The following is a 17478-nucleotide window of genomic DNA, read 5'->3' on the forward strand; positions in this document are numbered from 1 at the left end:
CCACCCTCAACCATGCTCCGAAAATCCGTGAGTGCAGTACAATAAGATATTTTGAGAGACATAGAGAGAGAAAGAGACATTATAATATATTGTTATAATTATTCTATTTTATTATTAGTTATTGTTAACCACTAACTGTGCCTAATTTATAAAATAAACTTTATCATAGGTATTTATGTACAGGAAAAAAACATAGCATATATAGGGTCTGGTGCTATCTGGGTTTCCAAGCATCCACTTGGGGTCACAGAACGTATCCCCCAAAGATAAGGGGTGACTACTGTACAAACACAAGAGTAGAGAACCCATCTCAAATAGCCATAGACATCCACGTCTATGCACATATTCTCCAAGAAATACAATCCACTCTCTTCTATGCAGCTGTGATCACACAGCCACACATGCTCTAAACACACACAAACACTGATGGGAATACACAGGGACATGCGCAAAAATGCATATAACCACTTTCACCAGTACCCAAGACATAAACACATCTAGGTATATTCAGCTGCTCCAGCAATGCTCAAATCAAACACACTCTGAAAGAGTCACAAACATACTCCTGAGTATGGTCATATTTCCAGTTTTGACAAATGGATTTTCTTCTTTCTTGTTTTGCACAGCTTCATTGAGATATAATTGAAATACAAAAAAAAAACTGCACATATTTAGTGTATATAGTTTGATTAATTTGGACACATGCATATACCTGTGAAACCATCACCACAATCAAGATAATAGATTTATCCACCACCTCCAAAATTCCCTTGTGTCCTTTTTTTTTTTTTTTTTTAATTTTTTGCCCTTGCATGTGTGTGTGGGGGGGGAGTAAGAGCACTTAAAATGAGATCTACCCTCTTAACTTTTTAAATGCCTAATACGATATTGTTCATTATAGACACTATGCTGTACAGCTGATTTTTAGAACTAATTCATCTTGCATAACTATGACTTTATACCAATTAAACAACATATCCCTATTTCCCTATTTCTCCACCCATTGGCCGCTAGAAACCACTGTTCTATTCTGTTTCTATGACTTGGACTATTTTAGTACCTCATATAAGTGAAATCTGGCAGTATTTGTCACTCTGTGACTGTCTTATTTTACTTAGCATAATGACCTTCAGGTTATCCATGTTGTCACAAATGACAGGACTTCCTTATTTTTTAGGCTGAATAACATTCCAATGTACGTATATAACACATTTTATTTATCCATTTGTTTTTCAGTGCACATTTGGGTTGTTTCCATAACTTGGCTATTGCGAACAGTGCTGCAATGGACACGAGAGTGCAGACATTTTTTGAGATTCTGATTTCAATTCTTTTGGATATATACCCAGAAGTAAGATTTCTGGATCACATAGTACTTCTGTTTTTCATTTTTGAGGAAACTCTGTACTGTATTCCATAATGGCTACACCATTTTACCTTCCTACCAACAGCATAGGAGGGTTCTAATTTCTCTACAACCTCAACACGTATTATCTTTTTCTTAATAGTTGCCATTCTAATTGGTATGAGGTGATATCTCAGTGTGCCTTTGACTTGTATTTCCCCTACAATGTCCTCATTGTTCTGTCTTTGATTGTACCATTTCTGGGGAAGCTGGGTGAACAGGTTTTTTGGGGAACTTTTTAGGAGCCCCATTAATCCTGGACACAGGATTTTCTCAATGACAACATCCACCCTTCCCAAAATGTGGGCAGGGAGCAACGCCCAGCAAGAGACAAAGATGTGCACTCCCCCTCCTAAGTCCTTCTCAGGCAGGTCTCCTGGCGGTGGGGAGGGTGCAGGGCAGGAGGCCCGTCTTCCCTGTGTCCCTGAAGGGATTCAAAGGTCTGTCAAACAACACGCACCCTGAGAAGAAACTTCTGCTGCAGCTCCTTGCATGGGCCCACCCCAGCCATATCAGCTCATGTGCTTCTGGAATTGTCAAGAAAAGGTGACTTACTGAGGTCATCTCACTTCTCTTCCTGCTTCTACCACAAGTCGCTCATTATAAGACCAGGAAGTTAGACTTTTCTCCCCATGTTCTTTTTTTAAAAAAAGTGCCCCTTTCTACCAAATTATTTGCTGCATCCATGACAGTCATAATTTAGTAGGTAATAACTTTAGAATGACATCAAGTGACAAAGTGACAGAGTGTATTTTACATACTTGCTTGAAAAATAGTGGTTAAATATGGATATTTCCAGCACATCTCTAACAACCTTATTTATGATGTGGGCTTATAGACAAGACATGAAAAATGAAAACTGGATATATATAAAAGCAAAAATATATCAAGAATTATTAGTTAATAAATAGAACCTGGTAAGAAATGACCAGCATATTTACCAGCATGTGTCAATCAGGTTTCCTTAGGAATTAGTCACACGATTTTAACCTTTGTACAAAAACTGACTTTAAATGGAAGGAGCATCCTGAACCAGGAGGCTTTTGAGTCATCAAGCAGAATTTAAACTGTATTCAATAGAAAGAAGAAAAGTGAGCAAACTCCCAGTTCAGTTCAAACTACCAAAACTGTTTAAAGATGGCTAAAACATAATTCTTAATGAAATTTCCATTCAAAAGACTCAGGAGAAGAACAGTGTTCCTTTCTGCTTTCACTGGGGCCCAGTCTCTTAGTTCTTACTCAAGTTGAAGAGGGAAGAATTGATGTGACTTTCTCTGTCTGTCACTGACTCCTTGGCTGAGTTGGTTGAAATGCCCACCTGGAAGGCTCTGTATTTTAGCCCAGAATTTATTCCCTTTGCACTGCACTGTACGTTCCATGAGATTAGCAGTCCTGGGTAGGACTGCAATAAGCACCTCAGTTTTCTCCTCTGCAGGTAGAAGCTGTTGCTTCTCGCTGGTGTCATTCTGCACCCTCTGTCCCTTCTGGACTCCATGGTTTACCATCCAACAGGGCTTTTCTGAGTCGTCTCCAGAAGATGTGCCGCCCCAGCACACTGTCCTCCCACTCCAGGTAAGTGTTCCTCTTGAGAAGGCAGTACAGCTCCACCTGCTGCCGGAGCAGGGACTTCTCCACCTTCTGCAGGACAATGAAGATGATACCAGCATGACTGCTCAGAAACTGCCAGGTCTGAGCAATCTCATACTCAAAGATACACCAGCGGCTTTGGAGGAAGTGATTGGACACCACAACAATAACCTTCCGGCTTTTGTGGAAACCTTCCTGGATGATGTTGGCAGCGATGGCCACACCGGGAATAAAGTCTCTGTAGTGAAGGCAGAGCTGAAAGGGGGGCACTCCTTCTTCTAAATTCTTCACTAGCTCATTCCTCACCCAGTCCTCATCCTGGCTTGAGTAGATGACAAAGGCATCATAGGTGCTTTCACCTCTACTGTATTTTTTGCATCCAGCAAGAAGCATCAGGTGAAAATAAAACTTATAGACCAGAACTACTACAACAGATACCATGAGGAAAATGACCACTGACACGCTGATTATGGTCTTGCTCATCTGACAGGTGGTGTTCCTAAAACTCAGTACAGGTATGCCCTGCATGTCTAAAGGTGTTGCGCATACCATTTGTTCAGCTTCCACCAAGAGCTGCCTCTGGTCCTTGACCCACTGCAGGAAACTCTGGTGTTCACAAACACAAGCAAAGTCATTCTGAGTAAGATTTAAGAAAGCTAGACTACTTGGAAAATACTGTAGTTCTTGGTTTTTGGAAGCCACTATGCGATTGAAGCTGCAATCTAGAACATGGAGGGACTGGAGAGACTTATAAGGAAGTATATCCAATGATAAGAGGTTGTTGTGGCTTATATTTAGTAATCGAAGACTGGAGAGTGAGTTAAATGCTTTCTGGGTTACCTGTTCCAGTCGACATTCAGAGAGGTCCAGGAAAGTCAAGTTAGTCATTTTTTGGAAGACATCTGGAAGGACGTTGTCTTGGAAAGAATTGCCAGCCATTTTCAAGACTTCGAGACTGACCAAGCCATCAAAGATGCCATGGAAGACAACTCGGGTGTGAGTATAAGAAATGTCAAGGTAACGTAGGTTTTTGAGTGATAGGAATACTGGGAAATCACTAGTCTGTTTCAAAGTGGAATGCCGGAAATCCAGATGTTGTAGTCCTTCTAAGCCCAGGAAATTTGAACTCATGGTAATAATACCATTGAAGCTCAGATCTAAATATGTCAGTCTGTTTGTCTCAAAATCAGTATGAGAACAGCAACCCTTGAAACTCAAGCCATTTTTACTGATATCTAGATATTCAAGGCTGGGTAGCTCAACTTCTGCAAAAGTGAGCCCATCTTTGTTGTGAGTTAAAATAAACCTTTCAAGAGAAAAGAGCTCCAGTGTGGGAAATTGTTCAAATTTACAGTTAACTAATTCTAAAGATCGCCATCCATAATTATTATAAAAGCCTTTTAGATAGTTTAAATCCAAACTCACCAGGGAAATTGCAGAAACATTTGTCAAACAATGAAATAAATCAGCATCTTTCAGACTTTCTTCTAAGTTTGCTAAACTGAATTCTTCAATGGCCAAATTGCACAGTCCCTCCAGGGCAGATTTGTCAAAATCTTTCACGTACCTTTCATTTCTAAATTCTCCCCAAACCAATCGATGGACTTCTAAACCAGCCAGACCCTGAATACAAGTTTTCATTATATTCACACTATCAAAATTACTTCTCAAAGTCAGTTTATGGAGCCTAATTCCTTTAAAGGAACCAGGCTGAATAAAGTCTATAGGGTTCAAGGACAGGTCTAAAGAGAGATTGAGTGAAGAATTTTGATGTAGAACATGCAAGTCTTCATGATAAATATTTTGAATGTTATTTTTGGAAAGGTCCAAGTGCTCCAGCTTGGGTAGGTTAGAAAAATATTCAGGTAACTTGAAAGAATGGATAAAATTGTGAGCCACATTAAGCTCCTTCAAGCCTTTGAGGTGTCCAATGGGTAAGTTCTCTAGAGAGATTAGGTTTATCTCCACGGCCACCAGCTTCTGTAAACTTGATAGTCCAGAAAAGGCTCCTGGGGCTAAACTCTGGATAGGGTTTCCTGTCAATATCAAGGTGGAAAGATGGTTTAGGCTCTGATACGCATCATCTTCAATCGTCTGGATTTCACACCTACAGGGAAAAAAATATAGACTGTGTAATATTTCTGCAGAATAAAAGCTAAGATAGAATAACAATCCTAGTCATCCAGCTCTTCATACAGATGTGATGTGCCACATCATTGTGCAAAGGCAGAGACATCAAGCAGGACAGATAATGATGGTATGAGCAAATAAGAACCCCGACAAATTCAGTATCATTATACCGGCTACAATGACAAACTCTTTTTAATCACACTAGGCACACATGCTAAGCAGAGGCAGCAAATCCATCAAAAGGAAATCAGTTAAAGATCAATAACTGGGATACATAAAGATTGCGTGGTTGATAGGGTATGTAATAGCCTTGGATCAAGTTTAGCTATTTCCTGCCACACAAAATTGTGATTATACATCTGATTGGTAGAGATCGTATGGGTAGTTGTTAGTTGTTGGACATGATAAATGACTGGTAAATGTCAATTCCAAAGATACAAAAAAAAAATTACACCTAAGTGTCATGGATGCCCTTAATAGCTATGAAAAGTTCTGTATATAGGATAGCTAGATATTCCAGATACTTGACAGCTGTCATTATCACAGGTAAGTGCTAGTAAGAGGTGACAGGAGTGAGTTTTGTGGAAAAAAAGGAAAGTGTGTTATGAGAGTATGCATCTAGACAATGGACCAGACTAAGGGGATCAAAGTAGGCTTCCCTGACAATGCTTACATTGAAATTTGAAAGATGAATATGAGTTAAGGAGAAAAGAAGGTGAAGTGAACAGCAAATACAAAAGCCCCAAGGTAGGCAGCAACTATTACTCATGGAGGAACCAAGAAAATCAGCTTCCATGGCTGGAGTACAGAGAAGAAACTGGAAGGGTGTGAGATGGAGTTGTGTAGAAAAGAGGTTCCAAATAAGACAGAGGCTTACAGGCCAGATAAAAGGTTTAGAATTTTATCCCAAGAGAAATGGAAGCCATGCTACATACAATGTTCATACGGATGTCCTAGAGACAAGGCTCCTATGCAGCCAGCAAAGCTAATGATCTACTCCTGTTAGCACTGCAGGTGCATGTCAGTTACGATTTACAAATAAGTCCTATCCAAATCCAGGCGGAATTACATTTACATTGTTCCCCACCTCTCCTGTCCCTTTCAGGACATTCCTGGATAATAAAATCATTTGGATTCAATAAAAAGCTTTTATTATTTATTAGAAGCTGGATAGAGAGTAGTGGGCGCAATAGAAAGAACACTCTGGGTCGGAGGAAGATGGCCAACTGGAGACATCCATCACCAGATCATCCCCAAAGTAAGAAAATGCTTCAGGTGGAAAAGCATAGCCCAGGTGAGATACTGAGGGAAAGGCACCAGAAATTTCTCTTACTGGATATCCCAAAGGAAAAATTTGTGGAGCAAATGTTCTAAAGACTAAAAAGTACAGTTGATACTCACCAATGTAAAAACATCCAAAAGTAAAAATGCATAGCTCATATGAAACAGTAACACAAGGGAGAATATAAAACAACTAGGTAACAGAAGACTTGATGACTAGAACCATACCTCACTTATAAATATTAACATTGAGTGCAAACAGTCAAATTCCCCACTTAAAAGATATAGATTCATGGCATGGATTAAAAAAAATAACCCAAATATCTGCTGTCTCCAAGGAACCCATTTAACTCATAAAGAGTCTCATAGATTCAAGGTGAAAGGGTGGGAAACAAATGAAAATGAAAAGTGAGTAGGAGCAGCTATTCTTATATCACATAAAACACACTTTAATTCAACAATATTAAAAAGAAAAACACAAATATGGGTCATTACATAATGATCCAGAGATCAATTCAACAAGAAGATATAACAATTCTAAACTGGTAGACCTAAGAAATTAAATAAACAGCAACATAATAATAGTGCAGGAACTTCAACACTACACTGACAGAACTAGACAGACCATTGAGGCAGAAAACCAACAAAGAAATACTAGACTTAAAAATGACTCTAGAACAAATGAAATTAACCTAATCTACCCCAAAACTGCAGAATGTACACTCTTCTCATCAGCATATGGAACATTTTCCGAGATTGATCATATCTTAGGCCACAAAACAAGTCTCAGCAAATTTTTAAAACTTTGAAATCATACCATGTATCTTTGTAGATCACAGGGGAATAAAAATAGAAATCAATTCCAAGAGGAACTCTCAGAACTATACAAATACATGGAAATTAAACAACCTACTGCTGAATAATCTATGGGTCAACAATGAAAGTAAGATGGAAATCAAAAAATTTTTTAAATTGAATAACAATAGCAACACAAGCTACCAAAAATCTCTGGGATATATCAAAAACAAGACTAGAAGGGAAGTTCATAGCATTAAATGTCTACATTGAAAAGGCAGAAAGATTAACAACCTAATGTCATACCTCAAGGAAGTAGTAAAATAAAAACAAACCAAACCCAAAGCTAGCAGAAGACAAAAAATAACAAAGGTAAGAGATAAGAGCAGACCTAAATAAAATTGAAACCAAAAAAATAAATAAATAAATAACAACAAAGGATCAATGAAATGAAAAGATGGTTCTTTGAAAGGATAAACAAAATTGATAGAACACTCGTTAAATTAATCAAGAATAGAGAAAGTACTCAAATAAGCTCAATCAGAAATGAAAAAGGAAATACTACAACATTTTATACCACAGAAATACAAAAGATCATCCAAGACTACTATGAATACCTCTATACACACAAACTTGAAAATCTAGAGAAAATGGATAAATTTATGGAAATACATAACTTCTCAAACTTAAATCAGAAAGAAACAGAAATCCTGAACAAGCCAGTAATGACTACCGAGATTGAATCAGTAATAAAAAATCTTCTAACAGAAAAGAAAAGCCCAGGACCAGACAGATTTACAGCCAAATTCTACCAGACATACAATGAAGAACTGTTACCTATCCTACTCAAACTGTTACATATGGAGAAGAAAGGAATCCTTCCCAACTCATTCTATGAAGCCAGCATTACCCTGATACCAAAGCCAGGAAAAGACACAACAACACCAAAAAGAAAACTACATACCAATATCATTCATTAACACAGATTCAAAAACCCTTAACAAAATATCAGTAAACTGAATTCAATAGCACATCAAAAAAATAATTCATCATAATCAAGTGAGTTTCACCTAAGAAATGCAAGAATGGTTGAACATATGCAAATTAATAAATGTGATTCACCACATAAACAGAACTAAAAATAAAAACCATATGATCATCTCAATAGATGCAAAAAAAAAAGCATTTGATAAAATCCAGCACCCCTTCATTATAAAAACCCTCAACAAACTAGGCATAGAAGGAACGTACCTCAAAATAATAAAAGCCACATATGACAAACCCATACCAAACATCATACTGAATGGGGAAAAGTTGAACACATTGCCTCTGAGAACTGGTACAAAACAGAGATGCCTACTGTCATCACTTCTATTTAATATAGTACTAGAAGTGCTAGCCAGAGTATCAGACAGGAAAAAGAAATAAAGGGCATCCAAATAGGAAAAGAGGAGGTCAAACCATGCCAATTTGCTGATGATATGATCTTAGATCTAGTAAACTCTAAGTACTTCTCCAAAAGAATCCTGGAATTGATAAATAAATTCAGTAAAATCTCAAGTTACAAAATTAAAGTATATAAATCAGTAGCATCTCTGTACACTAATAATAGCCAAGTTGAGAACCAAATCAAGAACTCAATACCACTTATAATACCTACAAAAAAATAAAATAGCTAGGAAAATACTTAACCAAGGAGGTAAAAGATGTCTACAAGGAGAACTACAAAACACTTAGGAAAGAAATCATTGACGACATAAACAAATGAAAAAACAGTCCCTGCTTATAGATTGGAAGACTCAATATTGTTATTAATAAAATGTCCATATTTCTCAAAGTGATTTACAGAATCAATGCAATTCCCATCAAAATGCCAATGTCATTTTCACAGAATTAGATAAAACAGTGCTAAATGTTACATAGAAGCAAAAAACATTCTGAATAGCCAAAGCAATCCTAAGCAAAAACAACAAATCTAGAGGTATCATATTACCCAATTTCAAATTATACAAGGCTATAGTAGCTCACACAGCACAATACTGGAATAAAAGTAGACACATAGATCAATAGAACAGAATAGAGAACCCCAAAATACAACTAACTGATCTGTGACAAAGCAGACAAAAACATACACCGGGGAAATGATGCCTTATTCAATAAGTGGTGCTGGGAAAATTGGATAGCCACATGCAGAAGAATGAAATGGGATCCTTATTTCTCACCATATACAAAAATTAACTCACGATGGATTAAATACTTAAATGAAAGACCTGACACCATAAAAACTGTAGAAGAAAACTTAGAAAATACTCTTCTGGACATTGGCATAGGAAAAGAATTTATGACTAAGATCCCAAAAGCAAATACAACAAAAACAAAAATAAATAAATGGGACTTAATTAAATGAAAATGTTTCTGCATACTAAAAGAAATAATCAACAGAGTAAATATACAATCTACAGAATGGGAGAAAATATTTGCAAAGTACACATCCAACAAAGGACTAATATCCAGAATCTACAAAAAACTCAAACAAATCAGCAAGAAAAGAAATACCAAAAAACCCTGTTAAAAAGTGGGCAAAAGATGTGAACAGACATTTTTCAAAAGAAGATATACAAATGGCCTACAAACATATGAAAAAATGCTCAACATCACTAATCATCAGGGAAATGAAAATTAAAAACCACCTTACTCCTGTCAGAATGGCTATTCCTAAAAATTCAAAAAATAATAGATATTGGTGCAGATGCAGTGAAAAGAGAATACTTATACACTGTTGGTGGGAATGTACACAAGTACAGCCTCTGTAAAAAAACAATGTGGAGATTCCTCAAAGACTAAAAGTAGCCCTACCATTCAATCCAACAATCCCACTACTGGGTAATCTACCCAAAGGAAAATAAGTCATTTTACAAAAAAAGACACTAGCACCCAAATATTTATCATAGCACAATTCACAATTGCAAAGGTGTGAAATCAATCTAAGTGCCCATCAACTGATGAGTGGATAAAGAAAATGTAGTGTATAGGTACCATGGAGTACTACTCAGCTTTAAGAAAGAATGAAATAATGTCTTTTGCAGCAAGTTGGGTGGAACTGGAAGTCATTATCCTAAGCGAGGTCTGGAAGGGTCTTGCTGTGTCTGTATCTCATTACACAGGGATCATCATATTAGAGAAATAGAGTATTAAGATGAGAACATTTAACTTGGACGCAGGAGATGTGAACTTGAATCTCTGGTCTGCTGCCAACAAGCTAAGTGAATGCATCTGTCATTTAAAGTCTCCAAGCCTCAGTTTTCTCATCTTTAAAAGGAAAATAGATAGATATAGATAGATGATAGATAGGTAGATAGATAGACAGATTTCCATAACTGGAAAAAAAGGCTGCCTGGTCTATCACAAAGGACTCTCAGGGGACTAGCTGAGCTGCTATATGTGAACACTGTATGAAAAGGCAAAGGATGCCTACTGTACTATTGTTTGTCCTTGCCCTAATTTGGAATTTCCTATGGGCTAACGAGAGGGAAAGCTGGCTTCCCTCTAAGCTCATATGTAAGGCTTCCGAGAGAAGTTTCTTGGGTAAATGGTGGATCAAAAATGAATTGTAAGAGATTGTTGATGAAAACTATTTTTTTATTTTAAAAAAAGGGGGAAGAATTGATCTACCTCAATACAGTTCTTGGCAAAATTTTCACTCAGAAAACTGAAATTTAGAATGTAGTGAAATGGTACAATAATAATACTTTATGCTTTTATAATATATTTTATAAAATTTTTTTAATATGGATAGCATGTTAATATTCATTACCACATTTAATCCTGTAGAATAAATTCCATCATTTTCATTTAACAGATATGAAAACTGAGCCTCAGGGAAATCAAGTCACATGTCTCAAGACACATGGTTATAAATGTTGGAGGAGAACTTGGCTCAGGTCTTCTGACCCACAAAGGGCTCTATGCTTTATGCTACTGCCTTTAAAATGTTCCATTCCTCCTTTGTTATACCCTATCAATATTCAAGTTAGAGTATAAAACATCAAATACTCACTCTGCTACAGAAATATCTAATCTTAAGGGGATTTTCATACTATGACCTTAGTATTTATCAAGAATTTCTGTAATAAAAATATGAAGGCTATCTGGAAAGTATCCAGTTATGTGTGTGTGTGTGTGTGTGTGTGTGTGTGTGTATTGCTGTATTTTTCACAAACCATTATAGAAAATGTTCTCTCTTGACTTAAAAGAAAATCAAGGGGTAGAATTGTCTTTACAAGCTACTTCATCCAACTTCCCATTTCACAGATGAGAAAACTAAGACCTGGAGAGTAGAGGTGGCTTACTTAAGTTTATATAGCAAGTAAGACATCTGCTGTATGAATGAATAAGTGAATGAAGACAAGACTCCATTAACTGGGCTTTGTGACCCAAGAATGAAATGAGAGAACAATGAACATCTTACCTTGTACAGTATGTAAAAGCTCATTCATTACCTGGATAAATCCAGCACCTGCAGTTCTGGGAAATTGGAGAAGCTATGGCTGCCTAAGTGCCTCAGGTGGTTAAAACTCAGGTCCAGGTTCTTGGTTGAGGAGGGGATGTTGTCGGGGATTTTGTAGAGATTCAGATCCATGCACTCGTAAGTAATGTTAGGAACCACCTGCAATGACCACACATTAGAGGCAGTGTCTGTCTGCGCGCACTGCCAACTCCCCTCTCCTAGACCACAGACCAGGGGGCCTCTACTGCCAGTCAACCTCCTTTCATCTACCCACCCATGCATCCATTCATCCACTCACTTTTTACTTACAAACTGTCTTACTCTAGATTAGGAAGGAAAGAGCAGTGACTATGGACTCGGTGTTTTAACCTCTGCTATAGCAATGGCAACATTTAGCAAGAAGCAATGGAATCAGGTGGTGAAGGGCTGAGGTTTTAGAGTCTAAAGGATCTAGGTTTCATACCAGCTTTCCTGAGTGATTTGGGGAAAGTCTTTTTTTTCCAATCTCAGTGAACCTCATTTTATCATATATAAAATACAGGTAATAAAATATCTAGTATCATTCTAAGTATTCCCCATTGTGCACAGCCTTTAAGACACTGCCAGTCAAGATGTCCAGACCTCCCCTAGCCAGAGCACAATTTTTGACAATAGCATTCTCTTTCTTGGCTCATTGGCCTTTGAGCAGAGTGGTGCAGAAATGGGGGGAAATCTACAGAGTGCATGGGTTACGGTGGTAGAACCTATTAAATAAGGTCAAGTGCTTTATGCTCTCTCAGTTCCTGTGCTGGTTTCTAACCTACTTTCCCATACTCTTTGTAAGCCTAATTCTCTAACCTCCCATCTAATTTCTGAATTCCCTTATTTCCTCCAACAAAATTCCTTGCTTAAGCCAGCTAATTTTGGTTCTCTGTTGTTTAAAACTAACACAATCTGTTTAAAGGATTAAATGAGATAAGGTGTTTAAAGAGCTTATTTCAAAGCCTACCACACTGTAAATGATCAATAAATGTTAACATTAATTATTACTAGTTATTATTAATCCCTTACCATATGCCAGTATATTTATTACGTGTTATATACTTTAACTTAATCTTCGAATAAACCTTTTAAAGATGAAGAAAATAGAAATTCAAAGAGATGAAGTAATATGCATAAAGTTACAGAGTTCATACATGCAGGTCTTTACTTCATTTGCATGCCTGCTTAAATGCCACCTGTCATAGGAGCCTCAAAGACAGCAATGTCTAATAGAAGCAGCCAGTGCCAGGTACTTTTCTCTTCCCCTCTTTTATTTTCCTTTACAGGATATATCCCTATCCAACATTAATATGTCTATGTGATTGTTCTCTACGTATTGTACATCTCCTGCACTAGATTGTAAGCTTTGATAGTTTTGTTCACTGTTTTATCTCCAGCACTCAGAATGGTGCCTGGCAAATGGTTAATGCTCAATAAATATTTGTTGAATAAATAAATGAATAACTGATTGAATCGCTGATTAAATGGAGGTTTGCTGAAGTTCAAATTGTAGGCATTTTCTGCTGAGCACCGTGGGCAATGCAGACAAACATGATATGGATCCGGGCTTCAGGGGACTCACAGTCTCGAGTAAGAGTTAAACAGGAGCAAAACTAACACTGTTTAAAAGGGCCATAAAAGAAGCTTGGAAAATATTTCCTCGGGCCCAGAGAAAAGAGAGATAAATGCTGGATCCAGAAATCACTTCCTAGGAAGGGAGGACTTCAAAATGGGTCTTGAAAAATGAGTAAGGTTTGGATGTATGGAAAGGGGAAGAAAGATATTTCATAAGGAGAGAACAGCATTAAGCAAGGAAGGGACGGAAAACTAATTTCAATTAGCCAGCGAGTGCCAGGAGTTGTGAAACCTGAGTCAGAGGGGAAGACCTGGCCGGATCAGGAGGGCCTCAGACTTCATCCTGCAGCAATTATTCCAATCATTTAGCACATATAAACTGAGCAGCTACTACGTGCTAGGCACTGGGAATATAGTGATAAATAAACCAACAATGATCCTGCCTTCTTACAGAATGCATTCCAAAAGGAAAGACGGATAATGAATAAATAAATAAAAATACATAATAGTTTGCTCTAGAAAAGAAATAAGCAGTATAAGGGAATTAGAGGCAAATAAGAGGTGGCTGGGGAGCTCTACATGGGACAATTAAGGACTGCGCTGAGGAGACATTTAAGCAGAGATTTGAATGGAGCAACTAAGCCATGAAAATGACTACGGCTGCACTGTCCAATATGGTAGCCACTAGCCCTACACAGCTACAAGGCATGACAAATGTGAACAGTCTAAATTGAGATGTGTGGTAAATGTAAATTATATACTAAATTTCAAAGACTTAGTACCAAACAAGGAATGTAAAACATCCTATTACTAGTTAAGTATATATTACATTTTGAAATATTTTAAATATGCTAGGTTAAATAAAAATATTATCAAAATGAAATTCACATATTTCTTTTTACTTTTTTTTTTAAAGCAGCTACCAGAAAATTTAAAACTACAAATGTGACTCATAATATTTCCATTGGACAGCACTGATCTAGGGAGAAAGTATTCTAGATAGAGAAAACAGTCAGTGCAAAGGCCCTGTGGTAGGAAATGGTTCTAAGGGCCATGGAGAGTGATTAAAAAGATTTTAAGGAGAGTAATATTTTAGATCCAATACTCAGGAAAAGCAACAACAACAACAACTAAACAACAAACAAAAGTATGCAGAATGCATTAAAGGAAGAGGACCATGGAATCAGGGGACCACTTTATATCCAGGAGTCAAGGTGAGGGGAACTGAAGGCCTGCCCTCCGGGGGCACTGATTGGATGCACAGGGACACACAGGCTTTGGGGACTGACAAAATAAGGAGCACAGGGGGAAAGGAGTCAACTGTGGCTGTGGTTTTATCCCACGGTGACCCTGATTGGAGGATCTAGCCCAGTTAACCTAACAGGGGCAGGGGGGGAATAGAGAGGAGGGCAAGGAGTAGGGCTATGGGTGGGGTGTTGGGGGAAGGGAGGACTTTCAGATAACAAAGTCATCTTTGCTAAACATTACGCGGTTTTCTCCCATGTCGCCAAGTTCAGGACTCCAGCAGCTGGCTATGCTTCTCTTGAGTTTCTGACCCTGCCTTGCTGTAGACCATTTTCTTGGCTATCCGGTTCTGCTATGGGTTTCTAAAGCAACTGTGAATTCCATGCAGGGGAAGGGGGGCTGGAGAGGTTGAGGGGGGAACAAAAGAGACCCGCCATGAAAAATTGTCAATCAGCGGGGTGGTATTGCATGACGAGAGAAACCGTTGCAATAGTCAGCATTTCACATCTTTCTCTTTCTCTTTTTTCTTATCTCTTTGTCTCTCTCTCTCTCTTGCTCTGTGTCTCTTTCCTTTTCTTTTCCATTCTCTTATTTTGTTTCATCCTCTGGACCATACGGCTGCACGCAGTCATCTGACAAGCACTTAGAAAGTTCTTTCTTTCTCTCGGGAGACAAAAAAGCCATCTTCTCCGTGAGATTGGAAGGGGCAGGGTGACTGCTGGAAGCTGAGCGTTCAAACCACCAGCAAAAAGGAACGGCGCTGAAGCAGTCTTCTTACAACTCTCTAGCAAAGTAGGGATAATTATAATTCTTTCACAGACACGAAAACTAGTCTCAGAGAGGTTTAATAACTGCTCCAAGGTCACCTAGCCATAAGGTCGCAGAGTGGGGATTTTAAACAGGTCTCTCGAACCTAAAGCCCCTGTTATCACTCAAAAGTCCTTAATGGAACAAGCCCCCACTGGCTGCCTGTTAGTGCCCTGTAATAATGAAGTATTTGGTCCCTGTGGCTTCTCGGGTCTTGAAGGTAATTTAACTTCTTGTCGTACAATACACTAATCAGGGCGCACCGTGGGAAGTTCTGGGCAGGAGCAAGGGAACACTCACATTCGAGCTGACATTAACCACATACCTCCACGCAGGGCTCACAGCTTTCCGGTCGCAGGCAGGAGAGGAAGGCCATGGCCGGGATCAGAGCCCCAGCCAGATGCGAGGGAAACATCATCCCGGCATTTTCTGAGAGCGGCAGTGGCCCTGCGGAAACATGACGCCCTGCAGCCCCCTAACCGGGCAGGGCCTTGAGGCACTGATGTCTCCTGCGACACGGTGCCCCGGAGCAATGACTGCATTCAAAGCAGCTAAGGGGTGAGAGGAAGTGAGAGTGGCAACCTTAGCATTCTGTACTTTTTTTTTTCTAATATTTATTTCCCTCGTCACAGGAGGGGAAGTTAGAAGAAGAAGAAAAAAATTAAAAAAAAGTCTGCAGACCAGTGACGGGGCAGTCACAGCAAGAGGAAGCTGGCTTTTATCCCAGGAAGTCATCTGACCTCTGGGCTTGGGGAACTTCTGAAAACAATCAGACTCTGTTCGAATAGCCTGCATAACTATTCAGGACGGCGGTGGTTTTCCAAGTTTGTTTCCCTTTTGGAAACTTAATGTTTGTATTAGTTTGCCCAGGCTCCCCTAACAGTACCATGGATTGGGTGGTTTAAACAATAGCAATTTATTTTCTTACTGTTCTGGAGGCTTAAAGTCTGAGATCAAGGTGTCAGCAACAGTATCTGTGTCCTAATCTCCTCTTCTTATAAAGACACCAGTTATGTTGGATTAGGGCCCCTCCCAGTAACCTCATTCTACCTTAATTACCTCTTTAAAGGCCCTATCTCCAAATACAGTCACAATGTGAGGTCGTGAAGGTCAGAACGTCAATATATGAATTTTAATGGGACACAATTCAGCCCGTAACACGTCTTCTTGTGAAGAAACTCACATATGAATCTGATTGAAAATAAAGCTCCACTGAAACACAGTTTGAAAAATAACAGGAAGATTGGGAAAAGTTTGGGATTCAGAATCAAATATACTACTCATGGCCTGTGGTACTGGCCAAGTCATTTAAACGATTGAGCCTTAATTTCTGGTCTGTAAAATGGGATGATAGTTTTTTAATCATAACAGAAGCTTGCATTTCTGAAATTCATAAAATTAAAGCTATGTGAAGGTAGTCAACTTACAGAAACCTACCAAGCCTCAGTTTTCTGGTCTTTAAAATGGAGATAATTGCATTTGTCTTGAATGACTGAATTAAGCTAAGTTACATAAGATGCCTGGTCTAGTGCATCATCATCACATTCCATAAATGAGAGATGGAGGTTAAAAATGTAGATAAATTGAGGATAATAATACCTCAGAGGATTGTCTTGGGATTAAATGAGCTGGCATTTGTAAAGCATGTCCAGAGAGTAGCAAATATAATGTAAGTTTCTGTCAAAAAAGTGTCTGTTAAAATGGGGATATATATTACTGTGTCCTAGATAGTTCCACAGAGATGTCCTCCAGACACCCTGAATCCAACATGTCAAACACCAGGCTGTGAGGGAGTATATGGCTGTGGACCAAGCACACACTCTTACAGACTTCTTTAACACACCCGTACAGTTAAGCTAAAAATAATCTCCCTGTCAAAACTTTGCTTTGAGGATTAACTGACTATTTATATAAAGACCCTAGAGCAGTGCCTGGCACAGAGTCGGTGCTCAATGAAGTTTAGTCCCGTGGAAAGATACGTACCTACCTCTACTCAGGAGTGACACGCGTCATTTCTGCTCTCATTCTATAGTCCCAAGACAATGAATTGCATGGGCTCCCTATCTCCTAAGCTTCAAGCCTCCTGCCCTCACCCCAAACTTACACACACACACACACACACACA

General features: G+C 38.6%; 1 protein-coding gene across 1 annotated transcript; it reads right to left on the reverse strand.

Moving 5' to 3' along the window:
• Window positions 1-1326: 1326 nt before the first annotated feature.
• Window positions 1327-15922, reverse strand: TLR4 (toll like receptor 4). Its single transcript, XM_045562750.1, has 3 exons — window positions 15679-15922; window positions 11698-11864; window positions 1327-5099 (listed from the first exon to the last, which is right to left on the reverse strand). Exons 1-3 carry the CDS (start codon window positions 15769-15771, stop codon window positions 2867-2869), a joined length of 2493 nt encoding a protein of 830 aa, XP_045418706.1. The 5' UTR covers window positions 15772-15922; the 3' UTR covers window positions 1327-2866.
• Between the last annotated feature and the right edge of the window lie 1556 nt (window positions 15923-17478).

The sequence above is a fragment of the Lemur catta genome, chromosome 10, assembly GCF_020740605.2.
Source record: "Lemur catta isolate mLemCat1 chromosome 10, mLemCat1.pri, whole genome shotgun sequence".
Classification (NCBI taxonomy): Eukaryota; Metazoa; Chordata; class Mammalia; order Primates; family Lemuridae; genus Lemur; species Lemur catta.

Coding starts and splice junctions, on each gene's coding strand:
- TLR4 (XM_045562750.1), bottom strand. CDS start 15,771: ATGATGTTTCCCTCGCATCTGGCTGGGGCTCTGATCCCGGCCATGGCC. Junction 11,865..15,678: donor GCTGTGAGCCCTGCGTGGAG/GTATGTGGTTAA, acceptor TGGTCATTGCAG/GTGGTTCCTAACATTACTTA. Junction 5,100..11,697: donor CAGGTGCTGGATTTATCCAG/GTAATGAATGAG, acceptor TTTTCCCTGTAG/GTGTGAAATCCAGACGATTG.